The 25,180-nt window shown below is 42.7% G+C and overlaps 2 protein-coding genes across 10 annotated transcripts; one reads left to right on the top strand and one right to left on the bottom strand.

Moving 5' to 3' along the window:
* Positions 1 to 1,073: 1,073 nt before the first annotated feature.
* med15 (mediator complex subunit 15) lies at positions 1,074 to 16,670 on the top strand. 8 transcript variants are annotated; one of them, XM_069525490.1, is made up of 18 exons: positions 1,074 to 1,337; positions 2,697 to 2,784; positions 3,602 to 3,653; positions 5,818 to 5,841; positions 6,002 to 6,166; positions 6,392 to 6,693; positions 7,287 to 7,622; positions 8,024 to 8,167; positions 8,687 to 8,809; positions 12,033 to 12,151; positions 12,233 to 12,360; positions 12,560 to 12,694; positions 14,340 to 14,403; positions 14,489 to 14,555; positions 14,647 to 14,804; positions 14,904 to 15,070; positions 15,173 to 15,271; positions 16,214 to 16,670. In XM_069525490.1, exons 1-18 carry the CDS (start codon positions 1,270 to 1,272, stop codon positions 16,348 to 16,350), a joined length of 2,376 nt encoding a protein of 791 aa, XP_069381591.1. In that variant the 5' UTR covers positions 1,074 to 1,269; the 3' UTR covers positions 16,351 to 16,670. The 8 variants fall into 8 exon arrangements, with proteins under 8 accessions (XP_069381591.1, XP_069381592.1, XP_069381593.1 ...); XM_069525491.1 differs by having other exon boundaries at positions 1,084 to 1,337; positions 8,027 to 8,167; XM_069525492.1 differs by having other exon boundaries at positions 1,084 to 1,337; positions 6,395 to 6,693.
* Positions 16,671 to 17,205: 535 nt separating this feature from the next.
* Positions 17,206 to 25,146, bottom strand: thoc6 (THO complex 6). 2 transcript variants are annotated; one of them, XM_069525525.1, is made up of 13 exons: positions 23,379 to 25,146; positions 22,152 to 22,243; positions 22,011 to 22,075; positions 21,820 to 21,923; positions 20,846 to 20,883; positions 19,666 to 19,714; positions 19,016 to 19,087; positions 18,803 to 18,905; positions 18,673 to 18,722; positions 18,124 to 18,186; positions 17,912 to 18,022; positions 17,508 to 17,636; positions 17,206 to 17,336 (listed from the first exon to the last, which is right to left on the bottom strand). In XM_069525525.1, exons 1-13 carry the CDS (start codon positions 23,538 to 23,540, stop codon positions 17,256 to 17,258), a joined length of 1,119 nt encoding a protein of 372 aa, XP_069381626.1. In that variant the 5' UTR covers positions 23,541 to 25,146; the 3' UTR covers positions 17,206 to 17,255. The 2 variants fall into 2 exon arrangements, with proteins under 2 accessions (XP_069381626.1, XP_069381624.1); XM_069525523.1 differs by having other exon boundaries at positions 22,152 to 22,776; positions 23,071 to 23,437.
* Between the last annotated feature and the right edge of the window lie 34 nt (positions 25,147 to 25,180).

The raw sequence follows: 25,180 nt of genomic DNA on the forward strand, positions 1-25,180 counted from the left end.
TGTACAGTAACCATTCACACCTTTAAATGTAGGAACACATCAGCGAGACAGTGTCCTCGTCGTTATATCAGTTTTTTATTGACAGGTGTTGGACACTAAATGTCTCCTCACATTAGTTTAGCGACTGTTTTAAACCTTTCTTTTATCTCACATTCAAAGAAACCACAAGAAGTGTAGATAATGAACGTCTGAATACACAAACACAGTAACTTACACACAAGTATTTGAAGTGATTCAGGATTTATTCAGTATACTGAATTCCAGTGTTGGGATTTTGGGTCAAAAATATCAACAGCAACAAAATTCTCGGGTCCAGATTGTTAATGTAAGTATCTGAACATTTGAGCTGTTTACACATATAAACATAAGTCGTCTGTCCTCACATGTTCTGGAGGTTCTGTCTGTGAGAACACAAATGATGTGCTGAACAGCAGCTGGATCACTTTCCTCTGCCTCTCGTACCTGTGTTCGTAATCAGCCTCCACATATTTCCGATAATTGAACAGCTCATAAACTGAATTGTATTAACGATCGATGAGGAGAAATACCAAAGGATTGAGAAACAACTGTCACTAGGTTAAAAAGAGTGTGAAGAAAGAACGGTCCTTGTTACAGACTGTGATCAGCTCCTCCTGAGGCTGAACCCTGCTCCTGGGTCTCCTCCTGTTTCCTGTTGTTCCAGTCGCAGTAACAAATGTTAATGAAACAGTTTTTTATCTGAATACATTTCATTTAATCCAGTTAAAGACAAAACAGTGAAATAACCGTTACTCTAATAATCAGAATATTGTGACTAATATTTCTTTATTTTGACTCCAACTCGATTAACCAACGGTACATCCACAGACTCTGGCACAGCAGGGGGCGCTGTGGTCCTCAACACGTTCACAAAGAGGAAGAGGACTTCAACAGAAGAAGAAGAATAGACAGAATAATGAAAAGAGGAATAATAATAATAAGAAGAAGAAGAATGAGGGTGGGGGCGGGTTTCTTTCCTCTGACAGTACAGGAAGCAGGAAGTGTGACTGAATACTTTTTTATATAAATATAAACAAGAATTTAAGTTTCGTCTGTTGTGCTCGATAATACAACGACCAGCTGGTGGCGGTACTGCACCAAGTCGTTGTTTGCCAGCCGCCAATAAAACCCCAAAGAAGAAGAAAACGAGGGAAGCAGACGTCCTGCAGGCGGCGCTGTCAGCCGCCATCTTACCGAGAGCGGAAGGAAGCGCAGAGTCCGCAGGTCTGTGGAGAAGAAAGAAGAGAGAAGATGGAGGTGACGGGGCCGGACAGTGACTGGAGGAGTCCGCAGTTCAGACAGAAAGTTGTGGCTCAGATGTGAGATTTTCTGCTTCTTCTTCCGTTAGCTTAGCTACGGCTAACAGCTAAGCTAACATTAGCACGGCTGGGTACAGCGGCACGGTGAAGCGTGTAACCCGGGTTATAGAGAACGAGTCACCGAACACAAGCAACCAAACATCCGCCTCACATGATCGACACGAGATTCTGTTGTCACTGTAGATTCTGACTCAGTTTGCTTTATACTTGTTCATCGTGTGGATCCGAGCGACGATGCTGAAGCTTTAGTAACAGCATCGTTTATTCAGTTATTCAGTTATTCAGTTACTCATTCTTCATCTGACAAGGTACCTCACAGTGCTACCAACTTTTATATAGGTATTACTTCTTGAGCCTCTGTATATATATATATATATATATATATATATATATATTCTTTATATACTCAAGGTGCATTACTGCCATCTACTGTGGTGTCACATCTTTATATACAGTCGGTGATGGTCTTTATATACAGTCAGTGATGGTCTTTATATACAGTCAGTGTCTTTATATACAGTCAGTGATCATCTTTATATACAGTCAGTGATGGTCTTTATATACAGTCAGTGATCATCTTTATATACAGTCAGTGATCGTCTTTATATACAGTCAGTGATGGTCTTTATATACAGTCAGTGATCATCTTTATATACAGTCAGTGATCATCTTTATATACAGTCAGTGATCGTCTTTATATACAGTCAGTGATCGTCTTTATATACAGTCAGTGATGGTCTTTATATACAGTCAGTGATCATCTTTATATACAGTCAGTGATCATCTTTATATACAGTCAGTGATCATCTTTATATACAGTCAGTGATCATCTTTATATAGAGTCAGTGATCCTCTTTATATACAGTCAGTGATGGTCTTTATACATAATCTTTATAAAGTATTTATATACAGTCAGTGATCATCTTTATACATAATCTTTATAAAGTATTTATATACAGTCAGTGATCATCTTTATATACAGTCAGTGTCTTTATATACAGTCAGTGATCATCTTTATACATAATCTTTATAAAGTATTTATATACAGTCAGTGATCATCTTTATATACAGTCAGTGATCCTCTTTATATACAGTCAGTGATGGTCTTTATACATAATCTTTATAAAGTATTTATATACAGTCAGTGATCATCTTTATATACAGTCAGTGATCCTCTTTATATACAGTCAGTGATCATCTTTATACATAATCTTTATAAAGTATTTATATACAGTCAGTGATGGTCTTTATACATAATCTTTATAAAGTATTTATATACAGTCAGTGATGGTCTTTATACATAATCTTTATATACATACCTCCTGCTCCTGGATCATGTGTCACTTGGTTTCCTTCCAGAGAGGAGGCCATGAGGAAAGCAGGAACTGCACACACCAAGTCCAGCAACGACATGGAGAACCATGTTTATGTCAAAGCCAAATCCAGAGTGAGTAATAACAGTATATACAGTCTTTAATGTAAATACATATTATTCTGCCTCTGAACAAGGTTTTACAGTCGAGCCTGATCCATTTGGACTTACATGGGTCGATATGATACAGTACCAGTCATAGTTTGGACACACCTTCTCATTCAATGGTTTTTTCTTTATTTTTGTCTACGCTGCAGATTAATATTGAAGACATCAAAACTATGAAGGAACACATGTGGAATTATGTGGTAAACAAAGAAGTGTTAAACAAACCAGAATATGTTTTATATTTTAGATTCTTTAAAGCAGCCACCTTTTGCTGTGATGACAGCTTTGCACACTCTTGGCATTCTTTCAATCAGCTTCATGAGGTGGTCACCTGGAGGGGTGTTCCAACAGTCTTGAAGGAGTTCCCAGAGGTGCTGAGCACTTGTTGGCTGCTTTGCCGTCAATCTGGGGTCCAACTCATCCCTGAACATCTCAGTTGGGTTTAGGAGGAGTGATTGTGGAGGCCAGGTCATTGACACAGCACTCCATCACTCTCCTTCTTGGTCAAATAGCCCTTACGTAACCTGGAGGTGTGTTTGGGGTCGTTGTCCTGTTGAAATACAAATGCTGGTCCCACTAAGGGCAAACCAGATGGGATGGCATGTCGCTGCAGAATGTTGTGGTAGCCATGCTGGTTAAGTATGCCTTGAATTTTAAATAAATCACCAACATTGAATGAGAAGGTGTGTCCAAACTATGACTGTATATCACAATGATATGTATATTGTCAATGATTGTCAATATCTTTTTTCTGAAGGTCTAAATGTGTGTTGTATTATTTCAGGAGGAGTATCTGTCTCTGGTGGCGAGGTTGATCATACACTTCAGAGACATCCGTAGGTATTTGACCTGAGGTCTACAAGCATTATCATCTATGATCATTTACATGTGTTGACTGACCGTTCATTCTTTACCTTATAATCCAGGCTGATATGAACATAACTGAAAGTTCTTCTAATAATAAATCGTTGTGGATGAACTGACACAAGATCCAGGAAGGACCTCCTCTGTAACTTCTACAGGCACACAGTCGCCCTCATCCAGGATTTGACCTCATCCTAAACATTTTATCATGAACAAGACATTTGTCTCAATCATGATTAAATGTTGTTATTGCTTAACTGACGCCTTCCTGACATGTTCCAGACATGTTATGCAGGCTCTGTATGTGAGAACAAATGAGTCAGTGTCTCTGGACATGTTCTGGATCTTCTCCTGCAGCCTCTAGTGAAACATCTGGAACCTTCTCAGTGAGCGAGTGGGCGTGTCTCTGAGGTTTCTAACACGTGACGGACGTGAAACTGAAGAACACAAATGTCTCAGGATGAAGAAGAGGAGACACGTAGAAGACGAAGACGTCCATCTTTACACAGCAGAGTTTAGACGTCATGTCCCGCCTCCTGCTGCTCTACAGGCTCCACCCCCTCACCTGAATGTCCCCACATGTTCCTGTTGTTGTGAACGAGTCGACAATCTGCTACACAACATGTCTACACAACATGACTACACAACATGTCTACACAACATGACTACACAACATGACTACACAACATGACTACACAACATGACTACACAACATGTCTACACAACATGACTACACAACATGACTACACAACATGACTACACAACATGACTACACAACATGACTACACAACATGACTACACAACATGACTACACAACATGTCTACACAACATGTCTACACAACATGTCTACACAACATGTCTACACAACATGACTACACAACATGACTACACATGTCTACACAACATGTCTACACAACATGACTACACAACATGACTACACAACATGACTACACATGTCTACACATGTCTACACAACATGTCTACACAACATGACTACACAACATGACTACACAACATGTCTACACAACATGTCTACACAACATGACTACACAACATGACTACACAACATGACTACACAACATGTCTACACAACATGACTACACATGTCTACACAACATGTCTACACAACATGTCTACACACACTGACTACACAACATGACTACACAACATGTCTACACAACATGTCTACACAACATGACTACACAACATGTCCACACAACATGTCTACACACACTGACTACACAACATGTCCACACAACATGTCTACACACACTGACTACACAACATGACTACACAACATGTCTACACAACATGTCTACACAACATGTCTACACAACATGACTACACAACATGTCTACACAACATGACTACACAACATGTCTACACACACTGACTACACAACATGTCTACACAACATGACTACACAACATGTCTACACACACTGACTACACAACATGTCTACACAACATGACTACACAACATGTCTACACACACTGACTACACACAACCCTAATGTAACATGTCAGGATACACACAGTTGTGTGAAGACGTAAGGGTGCTCCTATGGATCGCATATAGAGCGGGGGATTGTATCACGGTCCGCGGTGTGTGACCTCTGACCCGGGTGAGGAGCTGCCACAGCCCGGCAGGACTGACGCACATTTCTCCTTCCTCTGGTTTTAACGTCGTTCTTCATAATCTACCTGTGAAGAGAAAACAGCAGAGGAGGTCCACGTGTGTCCTGCTCATATAGTTGAGCTTTAACACAGCGTCACTCCCAGACACAGGCTGATGAAGGAGTTTACTGAAGACCTTTGAGTAGGATTCAGTCCAGTAGTGTTTATTTGCATGTAGAGCAGGGGAGAGAAAAACCATCATAAGTGGTCACTCACCCCAGACATGTTAATCAGCCGCAAACACGGCCACAGACCCCGTGATCGGCTGTGACTACTTCAGACAATCAGCGATCGGCCCCAAAAGCCCTGATCAGAGCACCCTAATGAAAACAGACGACAGCCCAGCTGCTGAGTCACAGATAAAATATGTGCAACTAGACATTGAAGCTGGATCTAACCCCAAATGAAGACACCTTGAACCAGTGAAGTCGTTGCTAATTACTCGTGTCTTCTTTACAGACAAGAAGACGCTTGGAGGTCCAGGTAAGTGGATTTAGTTTTTGGTCGGTTCAGTTTCTTTTCATTTTTCTTTGCTGTGTTCTGGCCTCTGCTGGACCTGTCACTACCAGACTCATGGTGCTCATGGTTTCTGCTGTGCATGTTGGAGCTGCATAATATAATCTGTTGTCTGCCCTTTTGCTAGATCCCATGAATACCCTGACTAACCTGACAGGGGTTGGAGGGGGTCCGGGCGCCATTGGTATGGGGCCTCGCCCCACCGGTGCTGCAGTGGGTGGCATGGGGGCCATGGGGCCGATGCAGATAGGCCAGCATGCCATGGCAGGGGTGGCTGGAAACCCACAATCCAGTGAGTGTGTTTCCTCATGTGGTGTGTGTTTGCTGTGAATTCCCATCTTCGGAGCGCTCTGGATGCTGGCTGGGGCTGAGCTGCATATTTTGGTGTCCAAGCTGGTCTTACTTTCAGTCTCCGCTTTAGCACGTTAAGTGTGTTTGAGACTCCACAGCTCTCCTCAGACTGGGTCTAAGCTGTAGGCTGGGTCAGCTCTTCATCTCTTTCTCGCTCACTCTGTAGTAGGAGGTCCAGGCCAGATGCCGATGCAGCAGATGGTGCAGACGCAGCAGCAACAGTCCATGCAGTTCCAGCAGTTCCAGCAGCAGCAGCAGCAGCAACAGCAGCAGCAGCAGCAGCAGCAGCAGAACGCCATGCAGCAGCAGCAGAACGCCGCCATCCAGCAGCAGTTTCAGGTACAGCAACTGAGGGTGCAGCAGCAGCAGCAGCAGCAGCAGCTGCAGCAGCAGCATCACCAGAACCAGCAACTCCAACAGCAGCACCAGAATCAGCAGCAGGCCCAGAATCAGCAGCAGCAGAACCAGGTATTTTATTTCTATCGAGCTTCACCTTTTACTGCTGTTCATACACCGCTCCAGCTCCTCTGGCCTAGAAGCTGCAGGGCTTATGGTGGATTGATTGTCCATGATACTGGGTTAAACTACTGTATCTATAGATTAAGATTAAGATTCCTCTTTATGGTCCCACACACAGCAACATGCAAACATGGGGAAATTTGACCTCATCCGTGTGAACGGAGCACACACGGAACACACGCAACACACGCAACACAATCCAGACAGTGACCACACGGAACAGTGGGCAGCCATGAAGGCGCCCGGGGAGCAATTGGGGGGTTCGGTGCCTTGCTCAAGGGCACCTCGGCAGTGCCCAGGAGGTGAGCTAGTACCTCTCCAACTTCCGTCCATGCAGGACTTGAACCGACTTGAAGCCAAGTCCCTATGGACTGTGCTACTGCCTCGCCAGAAAGTGCCTGAAAGCCGTATTCTCTGGAATGACCAGACTCTACTGTTCTCTGTAGAATTCTATGATCAAATGACTGTGTCTCAACTGAATTATAACATCAGTGAACATTTTCACCCATCATCCTTCACCCCCGTGTTTGCTTCCTGTGAAGATGCACCAGACGAGGATTCAGCAGCAGCAGATGGTGCAGCTACAGCTCCAGCAACAACATGCTCAAGCTCAAGCTCAAGCTCAGGCTCAGGCTCAAGCTCAAGCTCAGGCTCAGGCTCAGGCTCAAGCTCAAGCTCAGGCCCAGGCTCAGGCCCAGTCCATTCAGCAAATGGTTCATCAGCAGCAGCCTCAGCCAGGTCAGATAGCTCCGCACTCGCAGCAGCCTGGCATGGTGCCTCAGTCTCTGCCCGGACAGATGACATCTGCTCAGCACGTTCCCATCAACTCGCTGAGTCAGCAACAGCAGCAGCACCAGCTCAAGATCCAGGCCTTCCAGGTGAGGTTGATTATGTGGTCTGTACGTCGGTGAAGCTAAATACACTAACTCTGCTTTGCTTTGAGATCAGTCATTTATACCATCATCGAATCTTCTCACTGTTAATCCCAAACCAAACACTGTCCTCACCTCATGGCAGCACCTTGAATAATGTGCATGAGAATCACATAACTGGTGGCAAGGGCCAACCCCTGCTGAGTCCAACACTCATGGGGGACATGTTTGGTACGGTGCCAAATTAAACCCTTATTTCACTGAAATGAGTTACACACAGATTTCAGGTCAGTGCTTGATGAAAGTAGAAGAATCAGTGTTTCCCTCACTCATAACTGTCTTCAGACATAATGCAGTGTTGCTCATGCATCTCTATGCTTTGGTGCGTGTGTGTGTGTGTGTCAAAGCAGGCTCGTGCAGCCTTGCAGCAGCAGCAGCAGGTCCAGCATGCGCAGCAGGCAGCGCAGCAAGCCCAGCAGGCCGCAGCTCAGGCACAACTCAACGCAGCCGCCGCTGCGGCCGCCGCTGCCACCGGTGGCGGACCCGGACAGGTGAGCTGCCCACACACTTTGGTGCTTTACGTGTTTCTGTTCGATACAAACACCAGAACATTTGTTTGGTCTGCATTTGTCTGAACGTCTTTAAAACATTTGGCAGACGAGCAGTAGTGTTGACCGGTCACGTCATCCCCCTTTGAAAGCAGCAGATAGACTGTTTCACAAATGTGAACAGATAGAGACAATAAGTTTCAGACATTCTAAAGTTTGAGCAGGAAATTATTCACATGTTAAAACACAACGTCTGAAAACAAAGACTTCTGCACAGATGTTTGATGAACGATGGCTGAACGTCGCATTACACAGAGGGTTAGGAACAAACACATGAAGCTTGGTTCAGACATCAGTCAGCTGACGTCATGTCAGGATCGTTATTGTTCTTCTGAGAATGTAGAAGTTCATCTCCTCCTGACACCAGACAGCGAGAACATGAGAGGTTTTAGAGACGGCTCATCCCCCAACATCTGTATCTACTCACCAGCCGTGTTCTCTGCTGTGTCTCTTCTCCTCAAGTTGGTTCGTCCTGGGATTCCAATTCCAAACCGTTTACCCCGAGCCGCCCTCAACTCCTCCATCCCTTCTCCGAATGCTGCCGCCGCAACTGTCGCTGCAGCTGGAGGACAGCAGATGACACAGGTAGACGTCACTGACTGTATATAAAGACCATCACTGACTGTATATAAAGACCATCACTGACTGTATATAAAGATGATCACTGACTGTATATAAAGATGATCACTGACTGTATATAAAGACACTGACTGTATATAAAGACCATCACTGACTGTATATAAAGATGATCACTGACTGTATATAAAGATGATCACTGACTGTATATAAAGACACTGACTGTATATAAAGACCATCACTGACTGTATATAAAGATGATCACTGACTGTATATAAAGACCATCACTGACTGTATATAAAGAATTACTGACTGTATATAAAGACGATCACTGACTGTATATAAAGACCATCACTGACTGTATATAAAGATGATCACTGACTGTATATAAAGATGATCACTGACTGTATATAAAGACCATCACTGACTGTATATAAAGATGATCACTGACTGTATATAAAGACCATCACTGACTGTATATAAAGACGATCACTGACTGTATATAAAGAGGATCACTGACTGTATATAAAGATGATCACTGACTGTATATAAAGATGATCACTGACTGTATATAAAGACGATCACTGACTGTATATAAAGAGGATCACTGACTGTATATAAAGATGATCACTGACTGTATATAAAGATGATCACTGACTGTATATAAAGACGATCACTGACTGTATATAAAGATGATCACTGACTGTATATAAAGACCATCACTGACTGTATATAAAGATGATCACTGACTGTATATAAAGATGATCACTGACTGTATATAAAGACCATCACTGACTGTATATAAAGACCATCACTGACTGTATATAAAGAATTACTGACTGTATATAAAGACGATCACTGACTGTATATAAAGACCATCACTGACTGTATATAAAGACCATCACTGACTGTATATAAAGATGATCACTGACTGTATATAAAGACCATCACTGACTGTATATAAAGACGATCACTGACTGTATATAAAGACCATCACTGACTGTATATAAAGACGATCACTGACTGTATATAAAGATGATCACTGACTGTATATAAAGACCATCACTGACTGTATATAAAGATGATCACTGACTGTATATAAAGACCATCACTGACTGTATATAAAGAGGATCACTGACTGTATATAAAGACACTGACTGTATATAAAGATGATCACTGACTGTATATAAAGACACTGACTGTATATAAAGACACTGACTGTATATAAAGACCATCACTGACTGTATATAAAGACCATCACTGACTGTATATAAAGACACTGACTGTATATAAAGACACTGACTGTATATAAAGACCATCACTGACTGTATATAAAGATGATCACTGACTGTATATAAAGATGATCACTGACTGTATATAAAGACGATCACTGACTGTATATAAAGACCATCACTGACTGTATATAAAGATGATCACTGACTGTATATAAAGATGATCACTGACTGTATATAAAGACCATCACTGACTGTATATAAAGATGATCACTGACTGTATATAAAGATGATCACTGACTGTATATAAAGACGATCACTGACTGTATATAAAGACCATCACTGACTGTATATAAAGATGATCACTGACTGTATATAAAGATGATCACTGACTGTATATAAAGATGATCACTGACTGTATATAAAGACCATCACTGACTGTATATAAAGACCATCACTGACTGTATATAAAGAATTACTGACTGTATATAAAGACGATCACTGACTGTATATAAAGACCATCACTGACTGTATATAAAGACCATCACTGACTGTATATAAAGATGATCACTGACTGTATATAAAGACCATCACTGACTGTATATAAAGACGATCACTGACTGTATATAAAGACCATCACTGACTGTATATAAAGACGATCACTGACTGTATATAAAGATGATCACTGACTGTATATAAAGACCATCACTGACTGTATATAAAGATGATCACTGACTGTATATAAAGACCATCACTGACTGTATATAAAGAGGATCACTGACTGTATATAAAGACACTGACTGTATATAAAGATGATCACTGACTGTATATAAAGACACTGACTGTATATAAAGACACTGACTGTATATAAAGACCATCACTGACTGTATATAAAGACCATCACTGACTGTATATAAAGACACTGACTGTATATAAAGACCATCACTGACTGTATATAAAGATGATCACTGACTGTATATAAAGATGATCACTGACTGTATATAAAGACGATCACTGACTGTATATAAAGACCATCACTGACTGTATATAAAGATGATCACTGACTGTATATAAAGATGATCACTGACTGTATATAAAGACCATCACTGACTGTATATAAAGATGATCACTGACTGTATATAAAGATGATCACTGACTGTATATAAAGACGATCACTGACTGTATATAAAGATGATCACTGACTGTATATAAAGACACTGACTGTATATAAAGACGATCACTGACTGTATATAAAGACCATCACTGACTGTATATAAAGATGATCACTGACTGTATATAAAGATGATCACTGACTGTATATAAAGACCATCACTGACTGTATATAAAGACCATCACTGACTGTATATAAAGACACTGACTGTATATAAAGATGATCACTGACTGTATATAAAGACCATCACTGACTGTATATAAAGATGATCACTGACTGTATATAAAGACACTGACTGTATATAAAGACGATCACTGACTGTATATAAAGACCATCACTGACTGTATATAAAGATGATCACTGACTGTATATAAAGATGATCACTGACTGTATATAAAGACCATCACTGACTGTATATAAAGACCATCACTGACTGTATATAAAGACACTGACTGTATATAAAGATGATCACTGACTGTATATAAAGACACTGACTGTATATAAAGATGATCACTGACTGTATATAAAGACACTGACTGTATATAAAGACACTGACTGTATATAAAGACGATCACTGACTGTATATAAAGATGATCACTGACTGTATATAAAGACCATCACTGACTGTATATAAAGACCATCACTGACTGTATATAAAGACACTGACTGTATATAAAGACGATCACTGACTGTATATAAAGACACTGACTGTATATAAAGACCATCACTGACTGTATATAAAGACACTGACTGTATATAAAGACACTGACTGTATATAAAGACACTGACTGTATATAAAGATATATGAAGGCTCGTCTGTTTTCTCCAGGTACAGCAGCATTCAGTGATGTCATCACCGTCACCTGTGCAGGTCCAGACGCCGCAGTCGATGCCTCCTCCCCCTCAGCCGTCCCCACAGCCCCCCTCCTCACAGCCCAACTCAGCCAGGTGACGTCAGGTGTCAAGACGAGTTCAGGTAAAAAAAAAAAACCATGCTGAGAGTTAAAACATTTCCCGCCTCCTCTCCAGCTCCGGCCCCACGCCGTCACCGGGCGGCTTCCAGCCAAGCCCCTCCCCTCAGCCCTCACAGAGCCCTGCTACTGCCCGCACCCCCCAGAACTATGGAGTCCCCTCTCCTGGACCACTCAACACTCCAGGTACACACACACACACACACACACACACACACACACACACACACACACACACACAAACAGAACTTAGACTAACAAACTATCTCTCCATGTTAATGAAATTGAAAAAACCTTTCCTGAATCTCCCCTCCCCTGTCCCCTCCCCTGTCCCCTCCCCTGTCCCCTCCCCTGTCCCCTCCCCTGTCCCCTCCCCTGTCCTCAGGTAACCCCAGCTCAGTGATGAGTCCTGCGGGGGCGTCGTCTCTGGAGGACCAGCAGTACATGGAGAAACTCAAACAACTGTCCAAGTACATCGAACCTCTGCGGAGGATGATCAACAAGATCGACAAAAACGAAGGTGTTATATAGTTTTTTATATATATATATATATATATATATATATATATACATATATACATACATATATACAGTTGTGTTCAAAATAATAGCAGTGTGTTTAAAAAAGTGAGTAAAGCTCAAAATCCTTATAATAGCTTTATTTCCATACACGCAAATGCATTGGGAACACTGCACATTCTATTCCAAATCAAAACATGAAGAAAAATGTATCAAAGCTGTTATTACTTTACAGAAATTGAAGAAAAAGGAATATTAGGCTGTTCAAAAAATAACAGTGTCTGTATTTGTCTTTACAAACTCAAACATTTACTGTATAAACTGAAAAATGCTTGAAGATTTAGCTTTCCTGTGAATAATTGAACTAATATTTAGTTGTATAACCACTGTTTCTGAGAACTGTGTTGCATGGAGTCGACCAACTTCTGCCACCTGTGAACAGGTATTCTAGCCCACGTTCGACTACATTCCACAATTCCTCTGCATTTCTTGGTTTAGCCTCATAAACAACATTCTTGATGTCAGCCCACAGGTTTGCTATTGGATTAAGGTGCGTGGATTGGGCTGGCCACTCCATAACGTTAATCTTGTTGGTCTGGAACCAAGATGCTGCTCACTGAGTGTTTGGGGTCTAACCCTTGTTGAAACACCCATTTCAAGGGCATCTCCTCTGCGGCTTAAGGCAACATGACCTCTTCAAATATTTTGATCGATTCAAAGTGATCCATGATCCTTGGTATGCGATAAATAGGCCGACACCATAGTACGAGAAATATCTCCATATCTTCACTGTGGCTTGAATTCAGTGTTTGGGGGTCATCTGACAATCTGTCCGTGGCCCCTAGACCCAAAAAGAACAAATTTGCTTTCATCAGTCCACAAAATGTTGCACCATTTCCCTTTAGGCCAGTCACTGTGTTCTTTGAAAACTGTAACCTCTTCAGCACATGTCGTTCTTTCAACGATGGGACTTTGCGGGGGCTTCTTGCTGATAGCTTGGCTTCACATAGGCATCTTATTGTTACAGTACTCACAGGTAACTTTAGACCTTCTCTGATCATCCTGGAGCCGATCCACGATCTTCCATCCATTCCAATGGTAGTTTTCTGTTTTCTTCCACGTCTTTCGGGGCCATGTTTACCAGTTTAAAGCATTTGAGATCATTTTCTGCACTTCTTCGTACTTTTTAATCAAAGTACGCTGTTCTTCTGAACAATGTCTGGAACGACCCATTTTACTCCAATTTTCAGAAAGAAATGCTCCATAACTAGCATCTGCAACATTGGCTCCCTGTTTGACGCCTGTTTTTTCCACAGGATGAATGACCTCACTAGTTGAACTCCACACTGCTATTACTTTGAACAAGCCGCTTTTAATTAATGATTCATTTACACAGAATCAGCCGCATGCATGTCATGACTGTTGGGTCTGTTGGTTTTCTATAACCCTACTACACCTAGTAAATTATTTGCCAAGTAGAAATATAATTTCTACCAAAAACAGTGATTGATCTGGTTAGTGATGTTGGACTGCTATTATTTTGAACACAACTGTATATAGTTTTATATATATATATAGATATATATATCTACATACATATATATATAGAGAGAGAGTTGAAGAAACATGTTTTGTGTTACTAACAGACAGAAAGAAGGACCTCAGTAAGATGAAGAGTTTACTGAACATCCTGACGGATCCGAACACCAGGTAACAACCCACAGGTCACATGACATGCCACGCTGTCAGCTGACCTCTGTCCTCTGACCTCTGTCCTCTGTCCTCTGACCTGCAGGTGTCCTCTGAGGACGCTTCAGAAATGTGAAATCGCTTTAGAGAAGCTGAAGAACGACATGGCCGTGGTGAGACGTCTGTTATGAAATATGTTTATGTAATATTCAGATATTTGAAAGTCGTTGCTCTTCCAAACACCCCGTCGTCCTGTTGTTTTAGCCGACCCCCCCTCCGCCCCCTGTGGCCACCAAGCAGCAATACCTGTGTCAGCCGCTGCTCGACGCCGTCATGGCCAACATCCGCTCTCCGGTCTTCAACCACTCGCTGTACAGAACCTTCGCCCCCGCCATGACCGCCATCCACGGACCCCACATTGTGTAGGTTAAAACACACACAGCACATCCAGCACCACATACGTGTTGGATTTAACCAAAATGTCTCAATTAACTTTCATCGCCTGCTCTTCTGTCCCTCAGGGGCCCCAACATCTGCGGTCGGAAAAGGAAACACGAGGACGAGGAGCGGCAGACCATCCCCAACATCCTGCAGGGGGAGGTGGCGCGCCTTGACGTTAAGTTCCTGGTCAACCTGGATCCTTCGTACTGCAGCAACAATGGCACGGTGCATCTCGTCTGCAAACTGGGTGAGACGCAGGAACATGACACGTCAGCCTGGATGGCGTCCACATGACGAGGTGTCAGGTTCCATGTTTACAGTTTGTGTTATTATGTCGTTGTGTCATCAGATGATAAAAACCTGCCCAGCGTGCCCCCCCTGCAGCTCAGTGTTCCTGCTGATTATCCCGAGCAGAGTCCGCACTGGGCCGACGACGGCGAGTTGTACGGTGAGACGACCGCTTCCTCAGGCTTTTACATCCAACTTCCTTTTTCTGAAACGCGTCTATATTTGTGATGATTAATAAAACGCACTGCTCAAACAGACTGAGGGAACAATCACACATCAGATCTTCACTGAGGAACATTGTAGAATGAGTTGAGAACAAAATGACGTAACAACGATCAGTGGAAACTAAAACCATCAGTGAGGGGGATTCAAACCTGAACATCCCAGTAACAAAGTCCAGCTCTCCTGGTGTCTCCTGGTGTAAAGTCTCCTGGTGTCTCCTCCAGGCTCTGGAGACTGTGCTGGAGACACAAACCTTCTTGTGACCACAGGTATGGATGAGTCCTCCTGGAGGAGCTGGACTTCCTGTGCACCCTGATGGTGCTGCAGGTAGCGCCTCATGCTACCAGTAGTGACGAGGACCCGAGCAGAACACAGAACTAGAATGAGTCAGGAAGGAGCAGGAGACAGCAGCTGTCTGTGGACACCACATTAAAAACATTCTGTTGGGACTTGTTTACTTTTGTCTCATTGAACCTGATGTGACAGAGAAAGTGATTCACAATCACTTGTTCTTCTGAATGAACTCATGGATCTGAAGTTGAACTTTACACTGAACATTAAGGTTCCCTCACTTTGCTGAGCAGTGTGTATATGTCAGAGTCTGTTGTATAAATAAGATGAAATGAAAGGCGTGTCCCTCATGGACATCCCAGTAGTGAGGAGACGATGCTGATACAAATGTTAGAGTAAACAGTTAATAATATAGTGATGGATTATATATATACATATATATATGTGTTTAAAAATGTATCAGTGATAGATATATTTATTATAAATAACTATTCATTAAAATAAAGAAAAAACTATTTATTGATCAGAAATAAGAACATATGTACACAAAATGAATTTTATTTTGAAAGGTTGTGGTGATGTGTCTCAGGTGTGAACAGCTTCCTGCAGACGGTTCACAGGAACATGACGTCCAAACTGCTACAGCTGCCCGACAAGCACTCGGTGACGGAGCTGCTCCACACGTGGGCTCAGAGCGTCCGCCAGGCCTGTCTGTCTGCAGCCTGAGGCCCCGCCCACAGTCAGAACTTCTGGATCCTTCAGGTCTTCAGAACCCGACCAAACATCGTGTGAGCGACTGAAAGAAGCTTCAGGAAACAGTCTGTGGGACTCCTCGCCCGTCCTGTCAAACCACCTTTCTCGCTCGTTCATAAAACACGACTGAAGCTTCACGCGGAATCAAAGGGAAACGGATCAACATCATTTATCCTCAACGTTTGTGAAGTTTGAGTTTTGTATCAGAGGAAAACTAACGTTTGTTCACTTTGGTTTTCGAAGTGAAAATATAAAAGTAGTTTTGTTTTATGAATAAAAAGTTTTGTTTTAAATCCTGGAGTCAGTTTTAATTTATTGGATTCAGTGTCGACCACCAGGGGGCGTCTCAGTCAGAACAGTAACTAAGTGTTCTGTTGCAGCACTGAGGGATGATGGGAGTTGTAGACTTCTGGTTAGATCGGACGTCTCCTCTAGAACAAACAGAAGAAAGCAGCTTCATGTTAAACTCGTCTCTGATGAGTCGAGCTGCTGCTAACGCTCAGTCCGCTCGTTTCTGAGAACCAGAGAACGTTTCCTCCTTCGCTCCCTGAGTCTGTTCTCTCTCTCTGCTGAGTGGGTTCATCTCAAGAGAACAAGTGACTGAGTCTCCATCAGCTGAAGAGTGAAGCTGAACTGAGATCAGTTCTTAACAACAGTGTTGATTTAATGAGGAACATTTATTTAACCTTCAACGTTCATCTTTAATTCTGTAAATTAACTTAAGTCAATATTTTCTTCAATTAAGTTTGATGAGTTTCATCCAAACAAATTGTGTCAACTAATGAACAGCAGGTGGCGCTGATCGTCGAGATGAAGAAAAACACTGAATGAAACAACAAAAACATTTTATTATCTTCACAATAAAAGTGTGCGTGAGTTCAGAAGCTGAGCGAGAACGCTCTGTACGACAGGTTGGTGAACACGTCGATGTGGTCGCTGCTTCCTCCGACGGTCAGAACCTACACACACACACACACACACACACACACACACACACACACACACACACACACACACACACACACACACACACACACACACACACACACACACACACACACACACAGCTGTTAATCAGATTGTTAATATTTAAAGACACAGGATCGAATGTGACACGCCCAGAGACTCACCTGGTGCTCGGAGCTGTTGGCGTTGAGCTGCAGCGTGTTGACGCTCTGTGGAGAACACGGGATCTGAGCTTTGACCTCACCCCCCAGCAGACAGTGGGACACGAACGCACCGTCACCCACCGCCAGGATCTACGTCAAAATCCCCACAAACTGGACGTTGAATAAATTCAGACCTCAACAACAAACGGGTGTAAATCTCCACATGACCATGAAATTCAAATTAACCAACTTCCTGTCAGGTTGAAGCTGTTGATACATGAGTCGGTCTGTCAAGAGGGCGTGGTCCTTACTTAAGCCACACCCACTCACACCAGCTTGGGCTCACAAACTAAATTTAGTTTAACGATGATGACATGAATTCGTCCTCACGGGGGCGCTGCTCTGGCGCTAACGAGCTTTCTCACCATGTCCTGGTGGAAGGTGGCCTGTCGCTGGCAGCCCGTCAGGGGGAAGATGGAGGTGGGAGACAGAGAGCGGAGATGCCACAGAGACAGAGACGGACCTCCCCCACACAGCTGCAGCAGAGACAACACGTCACAAACACGTAAACATTCAATCACTGACGTCGATCGTCACAAACTTTGATTGACGCTCAAAGTGACGTTATGTTTCGTACCATCCAGTCAGAGTCGGTGGTCAAGCAGCTGATCCACTTCCCGTACTGAGGCCGCGCACAGCTCTGCAGAGGACAACATGGTCAACACGTGATGACAGGACGAGGACAACATGGTCAACACGTGACAGGACGAGGACAACATGGTCAACACGTGACAGACAGGACGAGGACAACATGGTCAACACGTGATGACAGGACGAGGACAACATGGTCAACACGTGATGACAGGACGAGGACAACATGGTCAACACGTGATGACAGGACGAGGACAACATGGTCAACACGTGACAGACAGGACGAGGACAACATGGTCAACACGTGATGACAGGACGAGGACAACATGGTCAACACGTGATGACAGGACGAGGACAACATGGTCAACACGTGACAGGACAAGGACAACATGGTCAACACGTGACAGACAGGACGAGGACAACATGGTCAACACGTGATGACAGGACGAGGACAACATGGTCAACACGTGACAGGACGAGGACAACATGGTCAACACGTGACAGACAGGAAGACAGGAAACAAAAGCGCTCTCACCTCATACTTGTAGACCTCAATGCAGTGGACACACTGTCCCGTCCTGCTGTCTGAGGACACAAACAGCAGGTCTTTAAACAGTCTGTTGTTTTCTGCTGACAACACTTGTGTCCTCCGTCCCGTCACTCACCCCAGATCCTCACAGCTCCGTCCTCACCCCCGGACAGGATCTCCGACTCCCGCTCCCTCACACTCACACAGTGGACGTAGTCCGAGTGACCCTGCAGGACGGACTGACGACAGAGAGGTTCTCCAGGTGAAACGTTGGACACAGCAGAGGACAGACATGTCCTACATGAAGTAATTGACATGTGACTGTCTTTACGTGATTAAAGAGACCCACCTTGAAGACTCCGTGTTCCAGGTCCAGGATGTGGACGTTGTTGTCTCCTCCACCGATGACCAGACTGTTGTCCTGAAACACGTCAAATTAAGACATTTATACTGATACTACTGATACTACTACTAATGAGAACACACTACTAATACTACTACACTACTAATACTACTACTACTAATGATAATACACTACTAATACTACTACTACTAATGAGAATACACTACTAATACTACCACTACACTACTAATACTAATACTACTAATGATAATACACTACTAATACTAATACTACTAATGATAATACACTACTAATACTAATACTACTAATGATAATACACTACTAATACTACTAATGATAATACACTACTAATACTACTACTAATGATAATACACTACTAATACTACCACTACTAATGATAATACACTACTAATACTAATACTACTAATGATAATACACTACTAATACTACTACTAATGATAATACACTACTAATACTACCACTACACTACTAATACTACTACTAATGATAATACACTACTAATACTACTACTAATGATAATACACTACTAATACTAATACTACTAATGAGAAGTGATTCAACGACAAACTGAAACTCAAATTTTCAAACTAAACAAACTTGATGTCTGAACTCACTCTGGACTGAATCATCATCGAGTTGATCTCAGGAATCTCAAGACTGGACCTGAGAGACAGACAGTTAGAGGGACAGAGACAGTTAGAGGGACAGACAGACAGTTAGAGGGACAGACAGACAGTTAGAGGGACAGACAGAGAGTTAGGACAGACACAGTTAGAGGGACAGACAGACAGTTAGAGGGACAGACAGAGAGTTAGAGGGACAGACAGAGAGTTAGAGGGACAGACAGAGAGTTAGAGAGACAGAGACAGTTAGAGGGACAGACAGACAGTTAGAGGGACAGACAGAGAGTTAGAGGGACAGACAGAGAGTTAGAGAGACAGAGACAGTTAGAGGGACAGACAGACAGTTAGAGGGACAGAGACAGTAAGATGGACAGACAGACAGTTAGAGGGACAGACAGAGAGTTAGAGAGACAGAGACAGTTAGAGGGACAGACAGACAGTTAGAGGGACAGAGAGTTAGAGGGACAGAGACAGTTAGAGGGACAGACAGACAGTTAGAGGGACAGACAGAGAGTTAGAGGGACAGACAGAGAGTTAGAGAGACAGAGACAGTTAGAGGGACAGACAGACAGTTAGAGGGACAGAGACAGTAAGATGGACAGACAGAGAGTTAGAGAGACAGAGACAGTTAGAGGGACAGACAGACAGTTAGAGGGACAGAGAGTTAGAGGGACAGAGACAGTTAGAGGGACAGACAGACAGTTAGAGGGACAGACAGAGAGTTAGAGGGACAGACAGAGAGTTAGAGAGACAGAGACAGTTAGAGGGACAGACAGACAGTTAGAGGGACAGAGACAGTAAGATGGACAGACAGACAGTTAGATGGACAGACAGACAGTTAGAGGGACAGACAGACAGTTAGATGGACAGAGACGGTAAGATGGACAGACAGACAGTTAGAGGGACAGAGACAGTTAGAGGGACAGACAGAGAGTTAGAGGGACAGAGACAGTTAGAGGGACAGACAGACAGTGAGAGGGACAGAGACAGTGAGAGGGACAGACAGACAGTTAGATGGACAGAGACAGTGAGAGGGACAGACAGACAGACAGTTAGATGGACAGAGACAGTAAGATGGACAGACAGACAGTTAGAGGGACAGACAGACAGTTAGAGGGATAGACAGACAGTTAGAGGGACAGACAGGTGTCCTGCTGTAATGCTGTCTCACTTGTAGTTTGGTCTTTTGGTCCACAGAGGTTTAACGTTCTGAAGAAACAAACATTCAGAGTTAACGGAGATCAAACTCAACATCACAGTCACATGACCTGGTTATCAACTCGTCTGAGTCGAGGATCAAACTGTTGAATAATAAAAATCTGAATCAAAGAAACAGTTCCAGCTGCTGAACGCAGGAAGAACATCTGGAAAACCTCTGATTGTTTTTATAGTGAAACTGTTCTGTTCTTAACAGGAGTCAATTAATTATATATATATATATATATATATATATATATATACACACACACACACAAAGGTTCATCCTCTGAGGAGAATCTAGATCTTTCAGAACATAAGATAAGAACATGATGTGTTCACACCGAACGCCTTAAACGCACCGCAGGATAATTTGTGTCTACTCTGGTTATTCGGGCGCAGCACGTTAACTTTCCCAGCCGAGAGTCTTCACCTGTTCTCTCTGGAAGAGAAGTTCTGGCTGAAGTGATCAAGTTGTTGTGGTGAACGTGTTGTTGAATAACGGAGGAGCCCACAGCTCGGGGACAGTCACCGCTCCTCGGGAGCTTTGTCTGGATGTCTCCGACACTGAGGCGGAGCAGTGACCGGTGGGATCATCCCCGGGTCGGTGCCAGGACTCGCTCGGTTTCATTCTCAGAGTCGTTTGGAAACTGATGCCTGAATTCCAAAATTTCATCTCGAGCAACGGACGTGTTTTGGGCGTTGAGTGATTTGTTCGTCAAACACGGTGAAAATTTGCACCTAGATGCGTTTTTGCATTGACTTCACATGTGACTTAACGCACCACGTTCGGAGGGAACACACCATAAAAACGCTGATGTCATGTTTCAAAGGAACTGATTGGTCAGTGGGCGGGGCTTTTATACCTGCTCCAGGTAAAGTTGGAGATAAGAGATCAAACCTCTGTAATATATATATTTATCTCTTTATTTATTTATATATAGTCACCTTCTTGATAAGTTCAGTCCAGCTCCAGGCGCTGATTTCTCCGTTTCCGGTGCTCAACAGGAAACAGTCGGTGGAGAGAAGAGAGAAGATCGGACCTTCGTGAGCTGAAGAGACGATACGAGTTCAAAGTCAAACCTGAAACAACCTTATTAATGAGTGAATTAGTCTGACAGAGGAAGTGGACGACTCACCTGTGAAGGTCAGAACAGCTTTCTTACTCAGTGCTGTGGCTTCTGGACTCAGAGCTGCAGACAGACTGAAACAACAACACAACTATTTAAGAGATCGGCACAACATCGCAACTTCAGCTACAGTTCAAGTTTCAGCCTCACCTGAAGAGGGCGATCTCCCCATAGTTGTTTCCAGCCGCGAGGAAGCGACCGCAGGGAGAGAAGCTCTGGGAGAAGACGGACATGTGGAGGAGCTGAAACAAAAACCTCTGCTGGTGAAACATATTATTACACCACATCAACGAAACAAAGGTTCAGTGTGTAGAACGTAGTGACCTCTAGTGGTGAAGTGTCATGCTGCAGCTGAATACCCCTCACCTCACCCCCCCTTCTACACAGGATGTAAATATAGAGGATGTAAATATAGAGGGCCCATTCTCAGGTAAAAAAACCACCGTTAAAACATCACTCAGATTATTTGAAAGTCACACTGAACCTTAATGTGAAAATAAACACACACTGCTTCATGTTACAATAATCACAACGAGCACTGGAGTCGATCAGTCGATAAACTCTTCATCGTGGCTTTTATTTTTTATTTGGTTAAAAACTACGAAGTTGATCCGTCTCTTACAAACAGAGCAACTAATCCATTCACTGAAGATCAGTCACTGCTCGATCTTCAACTACTCCTGTCTAAAGTCTATCAGTGATTTTATCTGAACTACGATCAGAATCAGATTCTACTCAAACTAAAGACCATTCAGCTGTTTGGTCTCTGTCGAGACTTTTAAATAACTTTAATTAAGACACATTGTCAAACAGGTCTCTGTCGAGAAGAAGAAACAGAAGAAGAAGAAACAGAAGAAGAAACAGAAGAAGAAGAAACAGAAGAAGAAGAAGAAACAGAAGAAACAGAAACAGAAGAAACAAAAGAAGAAGAAACAGAAGAAGAAACAGAAACAGAAGAAGAAGAAACAGAAACAGAAGAAACAAAAGAAGAAGAAACAGAAGAAACCGAAGAAGAAGAAACAGAAGAGGAAACAGAAACAGAAGAAGAAGAAACAGAAGAAGAAGAAACAGAAGAAGAAGAAGAAGAAGAAACAGAAGAAGAAGAAGAAGAAGAAACAGAAGAAGAAGAAGAAACAGAAACAGAAGAAGAAGAAACAGAAACAGAAGAAACAGAAACAGAAGCAGAAACAGAAGAAACAGAAGAAACTGAAGAAACAGAAGAAGAAGAAGAAACAGAAACAGAAGAAGAAGAAACAGAAACAGAAGAAACAGAAACAGAAGCAGAAACAGAAGAAACAGAAGAAACTGAAGCAGCAGAAGCAGAAGCCCCAGACGAGCAGCCTGCAGGAGCTGCAGGAGCTGCATGGAGAAGCTCACCTCCACCGGACCCATCCTGCTGCACACGGACCGTCGCTGCTCAGGAGAATCACAAGGCGACGACACACAAAGAGGGAAACCGCTCCAGTACAGACGAGCAGTGATGACGTCTGTACTGACGCAAAGTACCCTGGGATATGTAGTGAAATGTTGTATAGCCATGCTCTGAAACTAATTACACAAGGAAAACATTTAAATTTGAAATAGAATATAAAAAATGAAACAGAATATATAAAATAACAATCAACCTAAAGTATTCAGATAAAATAGAATCAATATAAACCTAAAGTAGTGCAAATATAATAGTGTGTGTGCACACAAAATGAATTATAATCATAGACTGCATATAAAGAGATTATCATGTGCAGAGACATGAATTATGACGGATGGGAGGAGTTTAAGAGTCTTATGGCCTGGGGGGGGACTGTCTCTGAGCCTGGTGCTGGGCCCGGAGGCCACATGGCAGCAGGCTCAACAGTTTCTGGTTCAGGTGATCGGGTCTGTAATGATCCGGTTGCTCTTCTTCCTACACCGCTGAGTGTAGAGGTCCTCCATGGATGAAGCTCCGTCCTGGTGATGTGCAGAGCAGACTCCCTCTGTAGAGCCGGTGTTCAGCTGCAACACGAGAGGTCACTACACACTGTTCCTCTGATATATAATATATGAATAATAGTATTAGTTATTAATAATCATGACTATGATAATAGTGTTATATTTATTATATAGAATTAATGATAATCAATTCATCATCATCATCTTCTTCATCATCGTCAACATCTTCATCATTATCATCATCTTCTTCATCATCGTCAACATCTTCTTGATCACCATCATCTTCATCATTATCATCATCATCTTCTTCACCATCGTCAACATCTTCATCACCATCATCTTTATCATCTCCATCATCTTCTTCACCATCGTCAACATCTTCTTGATCACCATCATCTTCATCATTATCATCATCATCTTCTTCACCATCGTCAACATCTTCATCACCATCATCTTTATCATCTCCATCATCTTCTTCACCATCGTCAACTTCTTCATCACCATCATCTTCATCATCTCCATCATCTTCTTCACCATCGTCAACATCTTCATCTCCATCATCTTCTTCATCATCGTCATCTTCTTGATCACCATCATCTTCATCATTATCATCATCTTCTTCATCATTATCATCATCTTCTTCACCATCGTCAACATCTTCATCACCATCATCTTCATCATTATCTTCTTCATCATCGTCAACATCTTCATCATTATCATCATCTTCTTCATCATCGTCAACATCTTCTTGATCACCATCATCTTCATCATTATCATCATCTTCTTCATCATTATCATCAACTTCTTCATCACCATCATCTTCATCATCTTCTTCACCATCGTCAACATCTTCATCACCATCATCTTCATCATTACCATCTTCTTCATCATCGTCACAGGAAGTCCTTCCTGTCCGTGTCCATCCAACTGCACAGCTCTTCTGTCTGAGTCAGACTCTGAGTTATTTCATATCCATGTTTGCACATTTTGTATATATTTTACATTTGATTGGATTTGTATATTTATTTTAATCTTATATTTCTGCTCTTGAATGGAGCAACTGAAACTAACACAGTGTCCCACTGTGATCAATCAAGTATTTCTCATCTTCATCATCTTCTTCATCTTCATCATATCGTAGCGCGCCGCGCCGCTGCTCTAGTTGCGCATGATGACGCGCTGCCGTGTGCGCTCCGCTACAGCGCCGCTCCGCTAGCAGCGGCAGCGGCAGGAAGTGAGTGTCTGCGCGG

Source organism: Paralichthys olivaceus, chromosome 5, assembly GCF_024713975.1.
Source record: "Paralichthys olivaceus isolate ysfri-2021 chromosome 5, ASM2471397v2, whole genome shotgun sequence".
Lineage (NCBI taxonomy): Eukaryota > Metazoa > Chordata > Actinopteri > Pleuronectiformes > Paralichthyidae > Paralichthys > Paralichthys olivaceus.